Source organism: Myodes glareolus, chromosome 9 (assembly GCF_982192425.1).
Source record: "Myodes glareolus chromosome 9, mMyoGla1.1, whole genome shotgun sequence".
In the NCBI taxonomy this organism is placed as follows: Eukaryota; Metazoa; Chordata; class Mammalia; order Rodentia; family Cricetidae; genus Myodes; species Myodes glareolus.
Window position 1 is genome coordinate 17,860,023 of NC_142034.1, and position 23,484 is coordinate 17,883,506.

At 39.6% G+C, this 23,484-nt stretch overlaps 1 protein-coding gene across 1 annotated transcript in view; it reads right to left on the reverse strand.

Annotated features, from left to right (window-relative positions):
- Efcab3 (EF-hand calcium binding domain 3) overlaps positions 1-22,023 on the reverse strand; it is a 362,829-nt gene extending 340,806 nt beyond the window's left edge. The window contains exons 1-8 of the mRNA XM_087909544.1: positions 21,982-22,023; positions 16,060-16,220; positions 13,764-13,878; positions 10,571-10,701; positions 9,145-9,227; positions 6,118-6,261; positions 3,361-3,435; positions 545-688 (exon numbers count right to left, since the gene is read on the reverse strand). Of these exons, the coding sequence (XP_087765670.1) occupies positions 545-688; positions 3,361-3,435; positions 6,118-6,261; positions 9,145-9,227; positions 10,571-10,701; positions 13,764-13,878; positions 16,060-16,220; positions 21,982-22,008 (880 nt within the window). The 5' untranslated portion in view covers positions 22,009-22,023. The remainder of the gene's footprint in view (positions 1-544; positions 689-3,360; positions 3,436-6,117; positions 6,262-9,144; positions 9,228-10,570; positions 10,702-13,763; positions 13,879-16,059; positions 16,221-21,981) is intronic.
- Between the last annotated feature and the right edge of the window lie 1,461 nt (positions 22,024-23,484).

The window sequence follows — 23,484 nt, forward strand, 5'->3', positions numbered from 1 at the left end:
AATATCAGTCAGCAGTTGTCGGTACCCGGGTTTTTTCCCCTTTGTTCGAGGTGCTATGCGGGGGTCTTTTCCTCTGACTTCCTGGCTTCTCTGCTCGCTGCACCGGCCTGAGGGTTTAGCTTAGAGAGAACTTGGCCCTCTTTTGTTGTAGTAATTCCACCTGCAAGCAAGGTTCCCGCCGGCCCTAATACATCTGCCACCACAGCTGCTCTCTGGCCTTGGGCACCAGACGCCTGACATCCTCTTCCCCTATTCCGGATGGAAGGGGGCTATTGTCCTTCTGCCCCCTAGTATATATGCCCGACTTGTGCTTAATAAAGTTTACTCCTTTGGTGAATGAGCCTGGTCTCTCTGTGTGTCTGTTCAACCCCTAGGATAATTATCCATTCTCGTGGACTTGATGAGGGAAGGCGCACACCTGAATCAGGTGTGGGAATTCACAGAAAAGTGCAGGCAACAAGCAGTACCAGCAGCAAAAGGGAAAATTGAGAAAGAAGACATAGGAGCTGTAATAGGACTGGTAAGCAGAGTTCAGGTAACTCACTGTCCACGTAAGTGTGACTTATCACATCCTTGAGCATCTCAGGGTTTACTGGAATACCCATGCCATCCAAAAAAGCAGTCACTTCATCAATGGCCACATGACCACCCTTCATCTTAGAAAAAGTCTTCAAGATATCTTGAAATTCTGGAGGAACATAAAATGATTCAACTGTGAGAATTAACAGCTTTTCCTGGAAAACAGGAAAAAGTAACCCTAGACTCATAGGTTTCACGGTGACATTTCACACATTCAAAATATGTGAACCATACATAATCACCTGCATTGCCCTTCCTTTGTTCCCCGCCCCACCTGTTCACTCTTACCAACCCCTTCCCTCTTCTCTCTTCAGGTCTTTTGTCCCTACTGTTGAACCAATGAGTTTAATTATGGTTACAGGAGCACAGGCACCTTACCAGTGGCTACACCACTGAGGAAAATGGGGAGAGATCTCTTGGTTTCCAATAATATGCTCCATTGTTTCTGTTTTGTTTTGTGAGATTTTGTTTTTGTTTTTGTTTGTTTTTTAGATTTTATAAGATCTAGGTCCTCTGATTCTCCCTTGTTACTCACTGGTAACTCATTTACCTTGACAATGTATTTGTGGGCATATATATTAATAGTGGTATATAAAAATATTCTAACTGAGTGTAGTGGCAATGTTTGTAATCCCAGTTCTTAGGAGGTAGAGAAAAGACAATCAAGAATTCACAGCCAGCCTCAGCTACATAGCAAACTTAAAGTCAGTCTGGGTAACATGAGATCCTGCCTCAAAATAGAAAAAAAAATCTAAAGTCAAGATTAAATGTGTAATGAGCTAGGAGGGGCTGAAGTTATTTTAGAGGTCAATATGTAGACATATTATATCTAAATTAACATATATACATCATTATGTATGTTGTTTTAGAGGGAATAAAAGAAATTTGATTACTCTCAAAACATTTTAACTATAAGCATAAAATAAATACAGGAAACCAATAGAGACTTAAATATAAGTGACGATTTAACAGCTATGAAGTCCTTAAGAATCTACACGAAGTTTGTAGTCAGAAAACAGTCAGATGACAAGCAGATAAAGAAGCCCAGAGTTATGGGAATTTGAAAGAAAATCTAAACAGGAAGTAAAGAAAAATCAAAAGGGAAAAGCAAGTATCTTACATATTGCCCATGTGACTGCTGCCCATGTGACTGCTGCCCATGTGACTGCTGCCCATGTGACTGCTGCCCATGTGACTGCTGCCCATGTGACCGCTGCCCATGTGACCGCTGCCCATGTGACTGCTGCACATCCAGCAGGTGCTCAATGATATGTGAGTAAAAAAAGTTTTGCTTGCTTTTCTAGGAATGAGATACTACCGCACTGATTCTAAAAAAACACAGTCTGATTGACTGCAGGAACACATGATCCCACAGACTGAGCTAAGAAATTGATCTTGCCTAACAAGTAAATGAAAAACACTAACAGTCTCAAATTTTTGGAAGTATTTCTTCTATAACTAATATAAATAGTCCTTCCGAACACTTTATCATTTATTTGTAACATAAAATGAGTAATTAGGAAGTCAGTAAATATCTGAAGTTTTAGGGAGGGATTATATGCAGGTTTGTGATAGAGTGAGGAAAGTATTGTCAATGGAGAAGAAAACGAGCAAACACAAGCACAAAAACACAGACGTGAAAATGAAGTCAACATGAGTATAGGTTGATGACTAACTAGGGAAGTAGAGTCTTGCTGGGAAATATTCTATAGAGATGGTTCAGCAGATAAAGGAGCCTGACAACCTCAGCCTGAACTCAGGAACCCAAGATGAAAGGAGATAATTGGATCCTGAAAGCTGTCCTCTGACCTACACACACACACACACACACACACACACACACACACACACACACACGAGAGAGAGAGAGAGAGAGAGAGAGAGAGAGTCTAAGAGCTAGAAAGATGGCTCAATTGGTCAAAAGCTGTGGCAAAGTATTAGGATCTGAGTTCTAATCCCCAGGAGCTCCATCAGACCAGGCATGATGTCACATGTCTGTAATCTCTACAGTGAGACGGGGAAGAAGACAGGAGACTCACTAAATGCTCACACCCCAGCTAGGCTGGTATACACAGCAGGAAGAACAAAGAGATCCTGTCTCAAATAAGGTAAAAAGCTAGGATCAGCACTCAAGATGCCCTCTGACCTCCATATACACACTGTGATATGTGCACACACACATATACACATGAACATTTGCACATACATACATAAAAATAGAATCATTCATCTAATAGTGATTTAGCAGTTACAGAGAAAACAGAAGTTTGGTGATAGAAAATTATGAAGCTGCAGCAGTAGTCCAGGGGTTGGGATGTTTGTGTATGTGTGCATGTGCGAGCGAGGGATTGAATTAGGTTGCCAGGCTTGAGTAACAAGTGTTTTTACCTGGGAAGCCATCAAAAGACAAAAAAATTAGGGGCTGAAGATGGTTCTGCAGTTAATAGTGTTTGACACTCTTTCTGAGGACTGGAGTTTGACTCCAGGACCAGACCCTCTTCTGACCTCTGTGGATACCTTTCACACACATGGAATACACACACACACACACACAGAGAGAGAGAGAGAGAGAGAGAGAGAGAGAGAGAGAGAGAGAGAGAGAGAGAGAATCTTTATAAAAACTCATGTCTAATTTGCCTAAACTATGGAGTAACAGAAAATGAGATTCTAAGGCATAGGTTTGTCTATCTAGCCCCACATTAAAACCAGTTGCTAAAAATAAATAAATAAAGCCAGTTGCTATCAAACCATTCTATTTTATACTTCTGATATTATTTTTACCTGGATCCTGAGAGGTCAAATGAGAAGCACTATTCCTGGCCTTCAGGAAATCTGTGAAGTCCAGCATTCCATTAACTATAAAGATGGTTCAGAAACAAGGAGGAAAAAGTCCATCAGTAAACCCATTAAGTTGAAAATGTAAACTGAAAATTAACTGATATCAGAATATCATCGCTTGTACGCAAAAGCAGTCACTCTTTTACATTGTGTGGAGAACAGAGAGAGAGAGAACTTACCAGGAAAAACTTTGAATGCCATATTAATGAACAGCATTTTCAGTAATATAACGAATACTACAGACTAAAATCGTCAGTACTTTCCTGCTCTTTATGTATGATTCCATCAAACTTATATTTGTAATTGTGTGTGTGTGTGTGTGTGTGTGTGTGTGTGTGTGTGTGACTGTGGGGGTGGGAAGGGTACCTGCATGTGAGTGTGAGTTCCTGTAGAGACCAGAAGAGGGCGTCAGACCTCACAGAGCAGAAGTTATTGATGGTTATGAGCCATCCAACATGGAGGTTGGGAACCAAACCCTAACCCTTCACAGGAACAGCAAACATTCTTAACTACTGAGTCATCTTTCTAGCACCACAAAATCAATCTCTCTCTCTCTCTCTCTCTCTCTCTCTCTCTCTCTCTCTCTCTCTGTCACACACACACACACACACACACACACACACACACACACACACATACTTTAGCTTTGCACTACATATTCAGAAATGAAAGAAAAACAAAGGGACCTCAAACATAAGTGTGTTTTTCTTCAACATTTTTACCTTGTTTGGACTTTCAAGACAGGGTCTTGGGAAGTCCTAGCTAGCCTAGAACTCATTATGTAGCCAAGGATAACCTCAAACTCACGATTCTTCTGCTTTGACCATCCAAGCACTTGGGATTAAAGGTGTTTCCCACCACACAAGGCTTCTCTGACTTTTTTCATTTTCTTTTTTTTTTTCCCTCCCTCTCTGACATCACTCAATGTAAGTTAGGCAAAAGTAAATGATAAATATTTATAATCACAGAGATATGGTGTGCTTTTCTTAACTCCTAAAAATTGTCAACTGTATAACTAGGCATAAAATATTGACATAATGATGTACACACTACCTGACTAAAAACTCTAGTAACCTTTCCCATCCTATACTTTCTCAAGTAAAATCACAACCTTCAAAACATAATTTGACATAAACTATTGCCCCACAGTCAGTTTTGAAAATTATAATGAAAAGTTATCCACATCACCAGGCAGTGATGGTGTAACTTTTAATCCAAGGTTATAAAGTTACAGGAGAGAGACCGTGACCTGAGGGTGGGGTGGACAGTACCCGGTGAGATAAGTTTTGAGACATAGGTCTATTGTTAGACTGGCAAGTGAAGAACTGGAATGTTTTTCTTAAGGTGCTTTGTGTAGCAACCTAGTTAGACATCTGCACCTCTGACCTTGTGCATTTCTGTAAGATTTCAAACTTATGCTCTATTTACAAAAAGCCTTTAGTCTAGCTTGAACTTGCTTTGAGATGAAAGCAAGATAACTGTGTGCAGTTAATCTGAGCAAAAGAACAAGGCAGGCTTTTAAGAGTCCACATTCCTTGTGGGACAAATAGATCTAGTTATAAAGAATGTTCCAGCATAGATTCTATATATCAAAATTATATAACTAAGTGAAAAGTTATCTTCCTGATCACCCACAGATATATGTGCCCATAAGACTGAGATGCTATCATGAGATTACATATACATATCACATGAAAATGCATGGTAATGAGGAGTTATCATAACTGTTATTGCACAAGTGAAACTACAAATGAAAGTAGCTGTTTTCAGAGTCAGTGATCTACAAGCTTTGCTGACAGGGTACCCATCAGGGAATACTTCCTCTGGTTGGCTGACATCTGAATTATCAACTGCTATAAGCTGTAATTGTGCCGTGGCCTGCAATAGCTTGTGACAACCGCTCCTGACAGACATGTAGCCGGCACATTTCTGGGATAAGCACGCCAACACCAATGAGACTGAAACAAGGTTATGTCACCGGTGTCACTGGTGGACGAAGGCCTTTCAGGACCCACCACTTTCATTATGCCAGGGTGCTTATTCCAGAATGATTCCGGCACCAGAAAGACAAAATTTGATGTGTTCACACAGGATAATAGCATACAAATGATTAATCAAACAAGAGGTAGCACATAAAAATACAAAAGGAATCTTGTTTGTATATTAATATAAAACTAAAGATTTTATATATTTATATAAAACAAACTTTGTAAAACAATTAAATAAATGCAATTTTTAAATATTTTAGAAAACATATACCCAAAACAATGAAAATATACAAAAGGGAATAAAGAGCATACAACTCAGGACATCACTTTCCTCAAACTGAACAAACCAAAAAATGGGTCATTTCATGAATTTTATGGATAGATGCAAATTACTGTCAAGGTCTTAGATTTCATCTGGAGAGACTAAGTCAGATACTGATTTCATTATTAAGATAACATAACTACTAAAATCTAAATAAAAACAGCTCACTCATAGTCCAATGATGAGACTGTCTCATACTCCAATGTAGTAATCAATCCAATTACAATCACCTGGAGTATAGCTTTTTAATATCATTGTAAATACTGTTTTTAAAACATAATAAAAACTATATATTGTAAATAGCTGACATTTAGCTTTCCCATCATCTGTAATTAGTCAGCTAAACAGAGCTTACATTCATGTGTGCACGACGCTGAAGAGAAAACTCACCATCAATGTCAGTGGCCTTCAGCACCTGTCGCATTTCGGAGTCATTCATAGGAATCTTCAGGATGTGGAGGATCATTGGCAAATCATTCACATAGATCTTACCCTGGTGAACTTTACTAAAAATTACGCAAGCTTTAGGAAGTGCTGCATGGGCATGAGGAAGTTTAATTAAAATTATTACCTATCCTGATTAGTATTACCCACACTCTCACCAGAGAAAACAGTAATAATCACTAAACTGAGAAAGAGGACGACACTTTTATTTACTCAGATTGTCCCTTTAAACTCTAACTTGTGACTTGGGTGTGTCTAGATCACTGAACTTGTCCTCTCTGCTCCTGGAGGACTCAGGATATAGCACAACCAAAATGTTCTATGTTCTTACTGCTTCTAGAAGGCACGACAGCTACTTTATTTTTCCCAGTCCTACTTCATAGCTGCTCCTCTCCCTCAAAACATGTCTGCTGAACTGAATTATATTTAGTTTAATGAAACAAATATTTTTTAAAAAAATATTCAATAGCCAGGAAAGCTGAGGCAGGATAAACAAAGTTCTGAACCTGCCTGAAGTGCATAGTGAGTTCCAGGTCTAAATGGGGTGGGAAGGAGGAGGATAGGCCAGGAAAGGAGAAGGAGGGAGGGAGGGAGAGAAAGAGGGAGGGAAGGAAAGAGAGGAAGGGAGAGAGAGAAGGAGGGAAGAGGGAAGGAAAGAGGGAGGAAGAGAGGGAGGGAGAGGAAGAAAGGAAAATAAACTGAAAAATAGTAACATTAGAATGCTAATAAAAGGTTTGTAGAGGGATGGAGCTAGATGACAGATTTCAGTGAAATGGGAAGCGAAAACGAAGGGATGCTAGTGAAAGAAACTATTTTAAAAAGTTTCTCTGGACTGGAGAGGAGACTCAGTAGTCATCCAGGTGACTAAGGTTTGATTCCCAGCACCCACATGGCAGCTCACAACTGTCTGTGACTCCAGTTCCCAGGACATCTGATGCCCCTTCTGACCTCCATGAGCACTGCACATACATGGTGTAAAACATACTTGCAGGCAAAACACTTATACACATTAAGAGAGAAGATGCATGGGGAGAAGGAGGAGGAGAAAGAATGAGGACGGGGAGGAGAAACTTCTAATACAGAACATAGCTATACTTAGTGATGGCCTTTAATCTCAGCACTCGAGAGGCAGAGGGATCTCTATGAATTCCAGGCCAGACTGGTCTACATAGTAAATTCCAAGCCAGCTAGGTCACTGTATGACCCTGTCTCAAAACAAAACATATACATATAAAATCATATATGTGTATATAAGTATTTTATGTGCATATATATATGACCCTGTAGAAGCAGAGATGTATAAATATAAATGAAATGCAAACGGATTCATCTGCTAAAAGGGGGCCGTTTCCAGACAGATAAAGGGAGAATGTGAAGGGGATTTGTAACTAAGAATGTGGGTAGGAAAAGCAAGATGTTTAGTAAGATTCTTTCCAATAACTTTTATTACCTGTCTATAAAGAAATAAACCTATTTGATCTAGCAATCTCACTTCTGGGTTTGTTTTTAATAAAATCAGATAAACCGGGAATGATGATGTATAGCTACAATCCCACCACTTGGAAGGTGCTGGTAGGAAAGTCAGAAGTTCAAAGCCATCCTCCGCCTCATTGTGAGTTTGAAGTCAGTCTGAGCTACAAGAAGCCATCTCCAAGTATATATATATAAGATAGCACTTTCACATCTGTGATCAGCAGTATTCATAGTTGCCAACACATAGAACAAACTACATAGGCCACAGCCATCAAAAATCTTTAAGCATGGTACATACACATAGAATATCATTCACTTAGCCTTCTATAAGAAATAGTTATTATAATACGTGGTGGCTGGAACAAGCTGGAAGATGTATGTTTAGTGAAATAAGCCAAGCACACGGCAGATCATTCTACTTACACTAGTTATCTAAAGAGTCCAGCATAAGAAACAAAGACTGTAATTGTGGCTGTTGAGGACTGAGGGAGAGGAAAGAGGGTCACTCACCCATGGATATAAGATTGCAATCGCATATAATAAACTTTAGAGATTTGTACAATATTATACACGTAAATAACAATACTGCACTGTACATTTAAAAGTATGTGAAGGAGGTAATTCTCATGTTAAATGTTCTTGATATTTAGAAAAGACATGGGCTTTAAAATGTTTACCTTCATAGATTGTAGATAAGCACATTGTGTGAGTGTGCATGTGCAAGTGTGAAGAGGTCAGAGGTCAACCTCGGTGCCATCCTTCATGAGTCTTCTGCCTGTCTCCTGAGACAAGGTCTCTCAATGGGACCTGAGGCTTGCCAACTGGGCTAGGGTGCCTGGCCAGGGAGCTCCAGGGATCTGCCTGTCTCTGCCATCCAAGGGCTGGAATTAAGGGTACACCTCCATACCCAGGCTTTTTAATGTAAATGATGGAATTGGCTCACTTCCTCATGCTAGCATGGCAAGCACCTTATCAGCTGAGCTCTCGGAGAGAATTGTAGCCCTAAGACAGAAGTAAATCTTAACTAATTCTTTTTTTTTTTTTTTGTCTCTTTAATGCAGCTAAAAGAATAGGTGATAGGGACCGGAGAGATGGTTCAGAGGTTAAGAACACTGGCTGCTCTTCTAGAGGTCGTGAGTTCAATTCCCAGCAACCACATGGGAGCTCAAAACCACCTATAATGGTATCTGATGCCCTCTTCTGGTGTAAGGGTGTACATGCAGATGGAGCACTCAAACATAAAATAAATGAATAAATCTTAAAAAAAAAAAAAAGAAGATACAGGAAAATCTGGTCAAAGGTTAAAAGAAGCCAAGTGTGCAAAAGAGTGGCCGGTCTGGGTCCAGCAGAGTCTTCACAGAAAAAGAGGGAGGGAGGGGAGAGGATGGAGGTGGAGAGGAGGAGGGGGAGGATAGATGGAGTGGGGAGGGGGGAAATAGGGAGAAGAGGGGGGAAGGGTGGAGGGAGCGAGAGGGTACAATTTCTAGAATTTCTTATTACCACTTAATTCTTGGTATTTTGAGTATCCTTCATGTACTTGTTCATATAACGTCAGGTAGAGGTTAGAAGTTGTCTCCTTCCTCCTGTCAGAGAAAGGCCATATTAGAAAGCAGCAAAGGACATTCATTAAAAAAAAAACCATAGAAAACTATCAGCAAACCTATAAATATCTTGAATTTTATTTTTTCCTGTTTTTATTTTGGTGTTGAAACACAGTCTCACCAAGTGGCCAGGCTACCCTTGAACTCTTGATAATCCTCCTGCCTTAACCTCACAGGTGCTGGGACTATGGCCCGATGCTACCTCTCAACCCAGAGTAGCTTTGTTAAATAGCTCCAGGCAATAAGAGTTGCTTTTATCACCCCGAAATCCTCCCCTTGCTCCTTCCAATGTCTCTACAGGGAGCAGAACCTAACCTTGTCAACAGACAGATTCACTAGCTGCTGGCTCTGGTTGCAGTTCTTCCTGTTCTTAATACAAATCATAGTGATTCTTCAAAGAAAGGTATTTATATGACAAATAAGAGCTCTTTAAACAGCAAAAATAAAATAAAGAAATCCCAGACTCCATCATCAGCTATGAACAGTCTGGAGAGAAGGACTCGGCTGATAGGACGCGAAGTGTAAACAACTAAAGCCACAGTTAGCCGGCTGGCAGGGGTCTTAAAAGTCCACAGACTCCTGTACACAAGTGGAAAGGGAGGGGCTGAACAGACGGCTCGGTGGTTAAGAGCACCTGCTGCCCTTCCAGAAAACCCGTCTGGTTTCCAGCACCCCTACCTGGTGGCTCACAGCCACCTGTAGCTCTCCCTTCTGGCCCCCACAGGCGTTCACACACATGTGCACAAACACACACATGGAGCCAGTTCACACCTTTAATTCCAGCACTCAGGAGGCAGAGGCAAGAGGATCTCTGAGTTTGAGGCCAGCCTGGTCTACAAAGGGTAGCCAGAACGCTTCATAAGACCCTCTCTTTAAAAATGTAGAAAGTAGGGCTGGAGAGATGGCTCCGAGGTTAAGAGCACTGGTTGTTCTTCCAGAGGTTGTAAGTTCAATTCCCAGCAACCTCATGGTGGCTCACAACTATATGTATTGAGATCTGGTGCCCTCTTCTGGCCTGCAGGCATACATGCATACAGAACACTATATATAATAAATAAATATATCTTTTTAAAAAAAAAAAAAAAAGCAGAAAGTAAGGCCCAAGATGCAATGTAAAATTTACAAGCAATAGGGTGTGAGACCAATCAGTATACAATCTAAGTCCTCCAATCCCACATGCTCTTACTTCTGCCTGAGCCTAAGGTCACAGTCTTTCATTTAAACAAATTAATGGCAGTCTGTATACAGAAAAGATGCATGATTGCAGAGAAAAGTTTTAAATTCAAGCCCCTCATTTGAAAATCAGACTACAATGATTTGAATACCGAGGAGTTGAGGAAGATAAACGAGGGTATAGTGAAGTCTTGTGGCTACCAAACTGGCATGGCAACTTGTACAAAGTGCTTTCTTTCCCAATCGTCTTCTCCTTTGCCACCTTCAGAGACGGAGAGGCGATCTAAAGCCGAAAGCAAGTATGTCAGTCATGAGATCATCCTGGTCACCCAGCATCCTTGAACAACAGCCTCTTGGAAGACAGCCATACCCAGCATCTCACTTACTCACATTCCCAGGAGAAACCTTGACATTCACATTACATTTCATATGCACTCAAAACTTTTTTAAACTATATAATATTCTTTGTAAACACCAGTTTTCTTAAGTTTATAACTAATTACCTTCTAATTAACATTTTTTAATTAATAGATTAAATATTTTATGGAACAGGGGAAACCTATGGCAAAGTAAGACGTTGGCTCATCTACCAGGTTAGGCTCCTGTACAGACTTTAGTTATACATGAAAAATCCTGTGGGGAACCACTGGTTATTCCAATGATAGAAGTAATTTTATTTCAGGGTATCCTTATGGTTGAATAAATTAACCACTTAACTGCAGCATGTATAAAGAAGATTCAAAAAAGACAACTGATTAGATGGATAGAAAAATATCACTTCAGAAAATGAGGACCCATTATACGTGTTTTCAATTTTACATGGATCTTAGAGCTTTGAAGACTATGCAGAGAAGACTCAGGCCCCAGGAGACTGATGACAGTTGGTACTGAAGTTCCATGTAAGATAATGTCCTCAAAAGTAATGTTCTCTCTAAGAGCCAGACTGGAAAAACAGCCACAATAACAAAACTTAACCCCAGTGGAAGAGTACACAGAATAAAGTCTTTGTCTCAACTCTAAGCTAGAGGGGAAAAAGAAAGAAAAACCCCTCCTCATATTGGTTATGACCAATTTCTAGGCATGTATAAATATATAATTCAAATGCATAAGCCAAGAAAACCAGAGCATTTAGATCCTAAATTTGTAAAATTTGTGCAATGCAAGGCAAAAATGAGCATAAATTCTCTCTCTAAAAAGAAGAAGAAGAAGAAGAAGAAGAAGAAGAAGAAGAAGAAGAAGAAGAAGAAGAAGAAGAAGAAGAAGAAGTTAAAAAAAGAAAGAAAAGAAAAGAAAGGCTCTTCTGTAGTCAGATATGAGGGTGCTGCAAGCCTGTAATCATGGCACTCGGGAGACAGATGCAGGAGGATCAAAAATCTTCAAGGCCCTCCTTGTCTATATGGAAGGTTCCAGGGTAGCCAGAGCTACCTCATGAGACCCTATCTTCAAAAATATATATCTTGGAGAAGTAGAAAATCATGAGTTTCTCAACAATATGGATCTACTACATGTGAATGAAAAGATACAGGCTCACATGAGAGAGGGAGAACTGTGGCTGGAATGTAAAATGAAATAGATAAATTAGTAAATAATAATGGAAAGAGAGACTGCAATCCAGATGCAGGGAAGACCATGCGAAGGTCACGTGAAGACCACATGAGGGCCATGTAAAGATCATGTGAGGGCCATGTGAAGACCATGTGAAGGCCACGTGAAGGTCATGTGAAGACCACATGAGGGCCATGTAAAGATCATGTGAGGGCCACGTGAAGACCATGTGAAGGTCATATGAAGACCATGTGAAGGCCATGTGAAGACCATGTAAAGACCACATGAAGGTCATGTGAAGACCATGTGAAGGCCATGTGGAGGCTATGTGAAGACCATACAAAGACCACACGAAGGCCATGTGAAGACCATGTGGAGGCCATGTGAAGACCATGCGAAGGCCATGTAAAGACCATGTGAGGGCCATGTGAAGGACACGTGAAGACCATGTGAACACCATGTGAGGGCCATGTGAGGACCATGTGAAGATGATGACAAATGTTGGAGATGCATACCACCAACCAAGGGACACCAGGGTCAGAATGAAAACTAAAAAAATAGGAACACACAACACACACAAAATAGTTTAATTTAATAGGGAAAAGTAAATCTAGTTTTCTGAAAGGATGCAATGCCTTATTTTTACAAAGAAAGGGGAAGGAGAAGAAAGTCAGATATGGTGGTGGACACGTGTAGTCCCAGCAGCTGTTTAATCAACTAAGGCAGCAAAACCACTGGAGCCCAAGATTTGAGTTTGTGTGGACAACACAGTGAGAAGCCATCCAAAACAACAAAACAAACAAACAAACAAACAAAAAGCAGAAATAAAGGGGTGATATCTTAGTTTCCTTCCTATTGCTATGATGACATACTCTGAAAGAGCAACTGGAGGAAGAAAGGGAGTTTGGTATCACAGCTCCCCATTCTAGTCCATCACAGCAGGGGGAAAGGGTGTGGGGCTCACAGCTCCCCATTCTAGTCCATCACAGCAGGGAAGTCACCATAGCAGCAAGGATTTGAGGAAACCGCTCACATCCACCATCAGGAACAGAGAACAATGAATGCATACACACTTGCTCAGCTCAATTTCTCCACTCTTACAAAGCTCAGGGTTTCCTGCCTAAGGGATGGTGGCACCCACAGAGGACAGTACTTCCCACCTCAATGTAATCAAGATAATTCCCCCCAAAGACATGCCCAGAAGTCCATGGGCATCTCTGAGGTAATTTTATATTTTATCCAGTTATTTTGGCACTAACTGTCACAGGGATAAGAAAAGGAAAAGAGGGGGCTGGAGAGATGGCTCAGTGGTTAAGAGCATTGCCTGCTCTTCCAAAGGTCCTGAGTTCAATTCCCAGCAACCACATGGTGGCTCACAACCATCTGTAATGAGGTCTGGTGCCCTCTTCTGGCCTGCAGACATACATACAGACAGAATATTGTATACATAATAAATAAATTAATTAATTAAAAAAAGAAGAAAAGGAAAAGAGAAAGAAGAAGCAATATTTTAAATTTAAAATATTAAGAGATGGTTCAGCGGTTAACAGAACTGGCTATTCTCCTAAAGGATCCAAGTTCAATTCCCAGCATCCACATGGTGGCTCATAACTGTCTGTAACTCCAAGATCTGACGCCCTAGTACAGACATACATGCACATCAATCCACGTAAAATAAAAAATAAATAAATAAACTTTTTTTAAAAAATGTTTTAAAAAGCATTTCAACACTTGGTCTAAAACATCAAGAATATTTGGGGCTCTGGACAAAAAGGAAGTTTTCGAAAAGTCTCAACTCACCTCAGTTCTTTTACTATGAAACTGTACTTGTAAACTTTGCTTTTTCTTGATTTTCTTTGATCCTGAAAACTCAGTGGATTTTTCTTCTCTATACAGGAATAATGATGTTTCATATCTAAATGACACAGAAATTATAATAACTGCTGGGTTTTTTATAGCTTTACTTTTCTCTCAAACTTTGAGTGTGGAAATTTCCAAATAATATGCTAATCGCCCCATTACCATCACCCAGCTTAAATAACGGCCTACGCAGCCTCAATTTGCCTTTTATTCCTGCTTCCATCCTTTATAAATTTGAAATCTCAGTATTTATTTCATCTACACATATTTCATCAGTATTGTTTTATCTGTAACAATTTGATAAACATCTCTATAAGTCATGTTTTCTTTTTCAAAAAACATTTAACACATCATTATGACATAAAAATTGATAGACATTTCTTAGCATCAACAAATGTAGAATTGGTGTTCAGATTTCCAGCTGTCTGCTAAATATCATAGATTTCAAAACTCTGTATCAGGATGCAGCAAGTTCCCCATGCTTGGTTGGAATGTACTTTAAATCTCTTTCCATCTGCCTAGCCTCTCCGTTTGTTATTCCTGCTGCTGCTGGGTCATTTGTCCTGTAGCTTGTTTGACTGTTACAGTTACTGGTTAATTCAATCCTGAGCAAATTGTGAAATGAGAGAAAATGTCATCATTTATCCACTTCCTTCCTTAGCAGATACCTTGCCCTTTTGGATACTATATCCCCATTAAGTCCAACCCTCCCAAATTCCTATCCTGAGATCCCAATACCTTGTTCTTATCTCCCCAGCCCCCCACACACACCCTGAAACTGTCCTATGTTTGGTCACCTATACAGACCTCTGGCGTCAAAGGAATGGCTTTCAACTATTTTTACTAAGACTCACTGTCTAAAATATGTTTTCTATTAGGAAATAGAGGCAGAAAAAGAAACCAAATACATGATAACAGAATCTATTTTACAAAGTGCAGTTGTGTTTTAAGAAACACTCCAGTGTCTTCAATAAAATTTTAATCTATTTCCTTACAAAAAAAAATGGTATGACCTCCTGAACTGGTGTCACAACCCACTCACGGGCCACAGTTTGGGATTTGCTATCACTTCGCCTCCCCACACCCAAGCCCTATAGCCTCGATTTGAGACTTCCTATTGACTTACTCAGGGCTTCCACTGAGCTGACCTTTCATGTTGTTTAACGTATAAGTGTGCTTTAAGTTATAAATGACCTTCCACACTTTATGTAAAAGTGAATGGTCTGATAAAAAAATAATAAATAAAAACCATTTGCCCTCTATTGCATTCCTTTGGGTCATGTGTCTCCCAGGGCACAGTATATTCCAAATACTTCTAATGCAGGAGAAGAGAGACTTGCTCTGCCTTCCACTCCTGGCCAGACAACTTTTACGTGGTTTCCCAGCCATAACTACCTTGCTCTTTGCTATCTTCCAAATGTAAAGAGTGGTCAAAATGTTGTATTTAGTTTAATTGCCTCTCCATAATGACATACAAGTAATTGCTAACTTCACTAATCTGTTAGATTAGAACTTAATTGGTAGGAAAAAAATGACATAAACCCCAAACATGTTCTCATAATATTTCTTCTAAAAAAAAAAAAGTTTCTGCTTTTTTTGCCTTTAAAGATATTTAAAATAAAAACTGTTTGCCTAGGTATAAACAAAAATGCTAGAATAAGACAGGATTAGTGACGCACACCTTTAATCCCAGCACCAGAGAGACAGAGACAGGCAGAGCTCTGTGAGTTCAAGGCCAACCTGGTCTACAAAGCGAGTTCCAGAACAGCCAGATCTGTTACACAGAGAAACCTTGTCTCAAAAAACAAAGCTAGAAAGGAAGGAAGGAAAGAAGAAAGGGAGAAAAAGACACAAAAAATTCCATAACTTCTTTTTTTTAACAAAGGCACCCAGGTAACGCGGGGTGGGGGGGGGGAGAGCAGAGCTGCAAGATTCAAAAGATCTAATTTTCACAAACCCAAGCCCAGACATTTTTCTTACATTCTGTTTAAGACAAATTTACAGACCTATGGACCACTGCTCCCCACTAACTGGAACTCTGCCTTTCAGACTGCCATGTGGATGCACCTGAAGTTAGATATTTAAGAGCAGCTGTGCAACAGTTGAAACTATATGTCTAAAAGAAGGACCGCAGATGTGCACAATCCTGCCATTAGAACACATAAGCTGCATGTCGGGATTTCTTAAACTTGCAAAAGGATAATTTCAAAGTGTAAATTCAAAGTTTTTAACTTACATTCTTTTATATTCTGGGACAAAACCCTTAGATTCAGATGAATTTTTCTTCCCTGTTGTTTTACAAACTTTGCTGTATTTCTTGCTTTCAATATTTCTTGATGACAAGTTAGTTGTAAAAGAATCAGAGCCATGAAGTGATACATCAATGTTTTCTTCTGTCTGAGAATAATCAACAGTCACAACCATGCATATTGCTTCCCATGTACATATGAGATAGAACATTCAGCTAAAGGGAGTTTGGTTTTAAAAAGATCTTACTCAGTCAAACATTATTATTCTAAAGAATATATGTATCTCTTAATAGGCTGTGTAACTATAAAATGCACAGCATTCATGAATATATATAGGTGTAAAGCTTTTTATCATGTTTTCAAAACAATCATTTTATGACAAAAATAACTATTTTCAGATATAAACCTAAGGCATAGTCCATACAAGAAAAAAATTATAAATTTCACTCCATGAAAATACATTAAATACATGAAAATACATACTCTATGAGAAAAACCATCAAGCGATTGAAAGGATGGCCAGAGACACTGGGAGGACGTATTTGCAAAGAACACATTTATTAAAGAATTATTATTCTAAAATATACAAAGAACTGTGCATGTTGCATGTATATGTGTATACACACATGTGTGCATGCAGATGTATTCATCCTTGTATTATGAAGGCAAATTTAGAAATGGATAAAAATTCTGAACAAATTTTGCCACCTAAGATGTACAGATATCAAATAAGTTTATGAAAAAACGTCATGTTTTTAGGAAATAGAAAATTAAACAAGACACCATTATAGGCCTATTAGAATGGTAACAATGTAACAATGGAAACTATAGAACAATAAAAGAAACTCAAGAAGGGGCTGGAGAAAATAGCTCAGTACTTTAGAGCATTTTTAAGCTCTTGCAAAGAATTCCAGCTCACTACCATCTATAACTCCAGATCCAATGCCATCTTCTGACTTTTGCATGCATCAGAAATTCACATAGTGCATATAAGACATGGAAGCAAAACACTCATGCACATAAAATAAGTAAATGTAAAAAAATATGAAAGTGAAGACAAGAATAGATGATACATTATTTCATAAATTGGAAAAAACATATATTGTGTATCACACAAAGCAACCTATAGGGTTGATGAAATTATCAAAATTAAAATGTTACTTTTTACAGAAATGTAAACAATCCTAAAATTTGTATGTAACCATAATGGGCTCCAAGTGCCAGAACAAAATGAAGTTGGGAGGGAGATGTGATGGAGATCTCTGGAAAAGCAGAAGGAAGGAAGCTGGGGCAGATATGACCAAGATATAGTGCACACATATATGAAATTTTCAAAGAATAAAAAAAATAAAAGAATCAAAAAGAGATTGACAGAATTCCAAGTGATTCTAGATTCTGTCGAGTTGAAAGCCCTAATCATCACAAGTAGTTGTTATCAAAAAGATTAATTGACCAAAATGTGGAGGAAAGGGGAAATATGTATTGTGATGGTGTCTTGTGGAATATTAGTTTAGGATGTATTACATGTGTTTATGCTATGTAATACTTGATTGATGATGCAAGGACATGTTACATTCTTTTATGTTGCATTTGTTTAACTGTAGAGCTGTGTTTCTTTGCCTGTCTAAAACACTTGATTGGTCTATAAAGAGTTAGATGGCCAGTAGCTAGTCAGGAGCCAGAAATAGGTAGGACTGCCAGGCAGAGAGAATAAACAGGAGGAGAAATCTAGACTCAAGAGAAAAGCAAGGAACAACGGAAGGAGAAGGAAAAGAGGCTGCCAGGGGCCAGCCACCCAGTCAGCCACAGAGTAAGAAGGAAATAAAGATATATAGAATAAAGAAAGGTAAAACCCAGAGGCAAAACATAGTTAAAGAGAAATGAGATAATTTAAGTTAGAAAAGCTAGCTTAAAACAAACCAAGGTAAGGCTGGGTATCTATAAGTAAGAATATCTGTGTATTCATTTGGGAGCTGGGTGGTGGGCCCCCAAAGAATTAAAAAAAAAAAAAAAGAACCAGCTACACTTTAGGCACCAAATGTTGTTTTGCATTCAACACAGTGGCTGCGCCTTAAGCAATTGCTGTCCCAACCAACAACTGCAATTTCACAGCTACCAGCAGCAGTTCAGCCACGGGCCAGGAATTCTGTTCCCTCAGACTCTGGCTCTATCATGGCTGCTAAAGGAAACTATACCTAAATCTCTACCCTTCTACAGAACTCAGGACTCAAAGGTTGAGGTGAAATCCTGCTAGCTCAGAAAGGCTGAATAGCAAGTAGCTAACCTTCTCCCCTGACAAAAGGGTCATCCTCACAGGTGGTAAGGCCTCCCCTAGGTCTGGGTTACCTCACTCAGGAAGGTTTTTTTCTAGTTCCATTCATTTGCCTGCAAACTTCAAGATGTCATTGTCTTTTACTGCTGAGTAATACTCCATTGTGTAAATGTACCACATTTTCTTTATTCATTCTTCAGGTGAGGAGTGGATAGGGCTTGGGATGGGGAAGAGGTGGAGGGGAGAGAGAGGAAGCTGGGGCCAGTATGTAAAATGAAGAGGAAAGTTTTTAAATAAATAAATAAATCTTAAAAAAAAAAAAAAGAAAACTTTCCCCCAAGACAAAGAATAAGATAACAAGCACTTATATTCATTCAGTGTTGTGCTGGACACCCTGAACAACTGAACTAAATTAATGCACCTGAGCAAATGAAAGTATAAAAACTAAACAGAGGGGAGTGTCCTTCTGTTCAGTTCCCACTAAAGAACCCTTGCTACACTTACTTCCTCCCTACCACTTCCTGTCAGCTAGTTACTGAATCAGCCTCCTGACCCCAGGTTAATTTTATTTAATAAAACAAATGTAACACATTTTTGCATCGTTAACAAAGGCAGAAACAAATGTAACAAACCTTTATAGGGTTAAAATAATTTTCCACAACAATGGTGGGTACATAAACTAATACAGCCAACTTGGAAAATAGTATAGATGTTCCTGAACATAGCCGTCACATAATACAGCAACTCAGAAAAGCTAAAAATCAAGGTATTGAAGAGAGGTCAGCATTCCCGTGTTCATTTTAGCAGGACTCATAATAACCAAGCTAGAGACTCAACGTAAGTGTGCAATGATTGGTAAGTAAATAAAGGAAATACGCATAGACACAGCACAATACCATACTGCCTTAAATAGAAGCTCAGTCACTTGCAAAAGTGGGAAAGGAACTGGAAGGCATATGCTGCGTTAGATGAGCCAGACACAAAGAAACAAATAATGTAAGATCTTAGTTACATGTGGAAATCAAAATATTGGTCTCATAAAAATACAGAAGAAAAGTGCTTATCAAGAGGTGTGTCTTGGGGACTGGAGAGATGACTCAGAGGTTAAGAGCACTGGCTGCTCTTCCAGAGGTCCTGGTTCAAGTCCCAGCAACCACCACATGGTTGATCTGGTGCCCTTTTCTGGCGTGCAGGCTTACATGCAAGTATAATACTTTTACATAATAAATAAATATTTATAAGAGGCATATCACTTATCAAGAGACTTTAGGCAAGTGGAGTGATGGCTCAGCAGGGAGAAGTGCATACTACTCTTGCAGAGACCCAAGTCCAGTTCCCATCATTCATATCATTAGATTCTCAACTGTCTATAACTAAAGCTCCAAGCAGCCAATATGGTCTTCCAGACTCTGCAGACACCTGCACTCATGTAAAATGAGAGAGCCACTTGTTGCTTTCCAGCTGCCTGGCTAGCTTAGACCAGCAAAGTTTCAGCATGTCTGACTCTGGCAGCGGCTCCATGGCATCTCTCCAACTCTGCCCTTCTTTCTCCCAGCATTCATCTTAGTTTTACCTGGCTAGCTAAGTTCTGCCCTGCTATAGGTCCAAAGCAGTTCCTTATTCATTAACCAATAAAAACAACACAAACAGAAGGACCTCCCACACTACACTCACGTACATGTAAACACACACACAGAGAGAAATTAAATGTGAACTTTTTAAGATGCTGGCAGCTCACTACACCCATATGCATCTGGGTAGCACCAACTGAACTCAGTGGGTTACTGAACAACAAAAACAACATGAAGTTAGGAAGGAGACGTGTTGAGAGAGTCCAGGAGGAGTGGGGAGGAGGAGAGTGGTAGCTGTAACTAAGATACAGTGCATGCATGTATGAAATTCTCAAATAGAAACAGACTGATATGAAAGAGGAAGGATAGAGAAAGGGAAGTTAAGGATCAAAGGGGGCAAAGTTTCAGTTAAACTGAAGGAATGTTTTAATAATCTAATGTACTGACTGCATGGTGACTATACTTGTAATAATATATAATACCAGCAGTTGCCATGACTGTCGGTTGCCACCAAAGCTAGCTAGTAGGACTATTGCTAAAGACGCCACACATAGGAAAACCAAGCTGACAATGTTCCCTCTCTGCTGGCTAGACAGCTCAACAGGCTAGACGCTGTTCCACAGGCTGCTGGGAGAGAACTGTCAACAACTGTCTCGCTTGGCTGTGGCCCCTGGGTGCAACAATACTGACTGGCCAGGCAAGATGAGCTCACAGGTAAATTAATAGCAAACTAATCGTGGGGATAATCAACCACTTTCTGATTGGATCTGATGCCTACTCCACAAAGGGGGATTCACACGTCTAACTGTAAGCCTGGTCAATAGCCAGAAGGATCGTAAGTCCTCGTGCGGAAGCTCTTTCACTGAATGATGTGCCTGTCCAACCACTTTCTAAATAACTATGCTTACACCCATGGGGAAGTGCTATTAGCTTTTATAAGAGAAGCTTCCTTTACAGTGGTCAGTGGTGACTATAACTAGTCAATAATACAAATATAGCTAGTCATAACTAGTCAAAATATAAATATAAACAACTAGTCAAAACATAAAGGACTATGGGATACAGGAGTGGTTTGAAAGAGAATGGCCCTCATGGGCTCTTATATTTGCATGTTAGTCCCCACTTGAGGAACTATCTCAGGAGGATTAGGAAAGGTAGCCTTGTAAGAGCACGGGTGTCCTTGTTTGGAGGAGGTGGCCACTGGGAGTGGGCGTTGAGGTTTCAAAAGCCCACACCCAGCCCAGTATCTGTATCTCTCTCTCCTCTCTCTCTCCTCCCCTCCCCCTGCTGTCTGTGGATCAGCAGGTAGAGCTCTCAGCTGCTGCTCCAGGGCCATGCCTGTCTGCTCCACAGCATGATGACAATGGATGAATCCTCTGGAACTGTAAGTAAGCCCCCAGTTAAACCCTTGCTATGGTAGGAGTTGCCTTGGTCATGGTGTCTCTTCACAGCAATAGCACAGTAACTAAAACAAGTGTCCATCATTAATGGCTCAGAGAACATCAGAGAAGGAGTAAAAAGAATCAAAAAGCTAGAAGGGAGCAAGTCCTGTGGAGCTCTGGTGTCCAGGCACAGTGTGCCGTGGGATTCTTGGACTCGCAGCAGCTGTGACTGTCTGCACAAGGTCTCTACAAGATTGAGCCTATCCACATCCTGTCACAGAAGGGCGAGGGGCTAGCAGAACTCCACCCCTCCCCAAAGAACCTATCTCATGTTGACAGGAATGCAAAATGGAATAGCCACTTTGACAAATGCTTAAATTGCTTGATCACCTAAAAATTATCATACCAAAAAGAGAAAATATATTATATTTACATATGCTAATTTCTGTATATAGAATACCATGGTATGTGTTACAAGCACTTTTGATATAGTACTACATTATTGCTGAATTATTCCAATGGATGTCTATTAAAAGAGTTCAGGAGTCATCAGTTATTAGGCAGGTTCATCAGAACCTTATACTCTAAATATTTAACAATCATGAATAAAAAGCAATCATAAAACTAAGTTTAGAAGGAGAAGAAATCTTTTTTTTTAAAAAAAAACTGTGTTCAATAATTTACCTTGCAAAATAAATGTGCTTTCTCCATTTTTCTGCTTGGAGGTAAATTCTGTCCGTTGAGACTCAAAGGTCTTGATGAAGAAATACAAAATGAGCAATAATATAAAAGAATTTCCTGACAAGATATAAACAGAAAAAAGAAAGAAAAGATCATATTCCTGTTTAAAAGGCAAAAGAATTATATTTATTTGTTTGAAGTTGCCTCTTAAATGTAACGTTCAGACTATGATACCTAATAAATGACATCAATATAGGCTAGTGGCCAAAAGCTAGGAAAAGCAGCTAATAGATGATAAATTAGAGATCACCCAGCTTCTTAAGTTTACTTTCTTAGTATACAGAGAAGTAGAGAAATGGACCTCAAATGACATGAAAGAGAAACCCAATTATATCTATTCAAACAAACCCTAAGATACACAAGTGCTAAAACAACCACCACCATGTTACTGAGTGTTTAATATATGCTAGGCATTACGATGAACACATTGATAACTGACAAATCTATTTCACATATTGCTCACAATTACCCTTTAAGGAATTGTCATTGTCACTATTTTAAAGAAACACAACCAGCAGAGGAATTAGAATTTGAATTCGGGAAATCTAGCTCCAAAACTGTTGGTCTCCAATACCACAAAATACTGCCTCAAAGCATTACTACTGCATGGGGCTGGAGATATGGCTTAGAGATTCAGAGCAAATACTGCTCTTAGGATACAAGTTGGGTTCCCAGCACCCATGTCAGGCACCTTACAACTGCCTATAACACCAGCTCCCCGGACTCTGATGCCCTCTTCTAGCTGCCTCAGGCATGACACTCACGTGTATAAAGTCACTTAGACACACACATACACATAATTTAAAAGCTTTTTGGAAAAAAAATTGGGGGGGGAGTCAATGTCTTTGCAAACAAAAGGTATTTTAACCTGGCTTCACACCAAAGACTTTCACGTCATCCAAATGTAATAACCAACATTTTTTTTAATTCACAATTTTTTGACTAATATTCAATCCATATTTGATGAGCTATTCATTACACTGTTAGTCCTATTACAGTGCTGGTTACAATCATTAGTGAATTTTTTATATTATAAATTATTAATATTCTTGGACAGGTTCCCACAATTGCAGAGTGAATATCAACATGGCTAACGCCACTGATGAATGCTCAAACATTAACCTCCAGGTATCATATTTGCTAAACAAGAGAGCCTCCGCCTCACGCAAGAACTTATGCTGTGGAGGATTCCCACCAGCCCTGCCTTTGTGAGGTAAAACCTTGAGAGTAGACACGGAAACACGGAAAACTTCCTCAACATGACAACAAATGATCTAACAGCCAAAGGCACAGGCAAGTTTCCCAGCCACTAAGTCGCCACCTACCTAGGACAACCATTTGACTGACCACCGGGATACCTCTCCACCTTTCTGGAATGTTCCTTCCTCCTGTTACAGTGAGGTTCGCTTTCTCCTTTAGCATGCATTCTCAGCCTCAGAGGTGGCT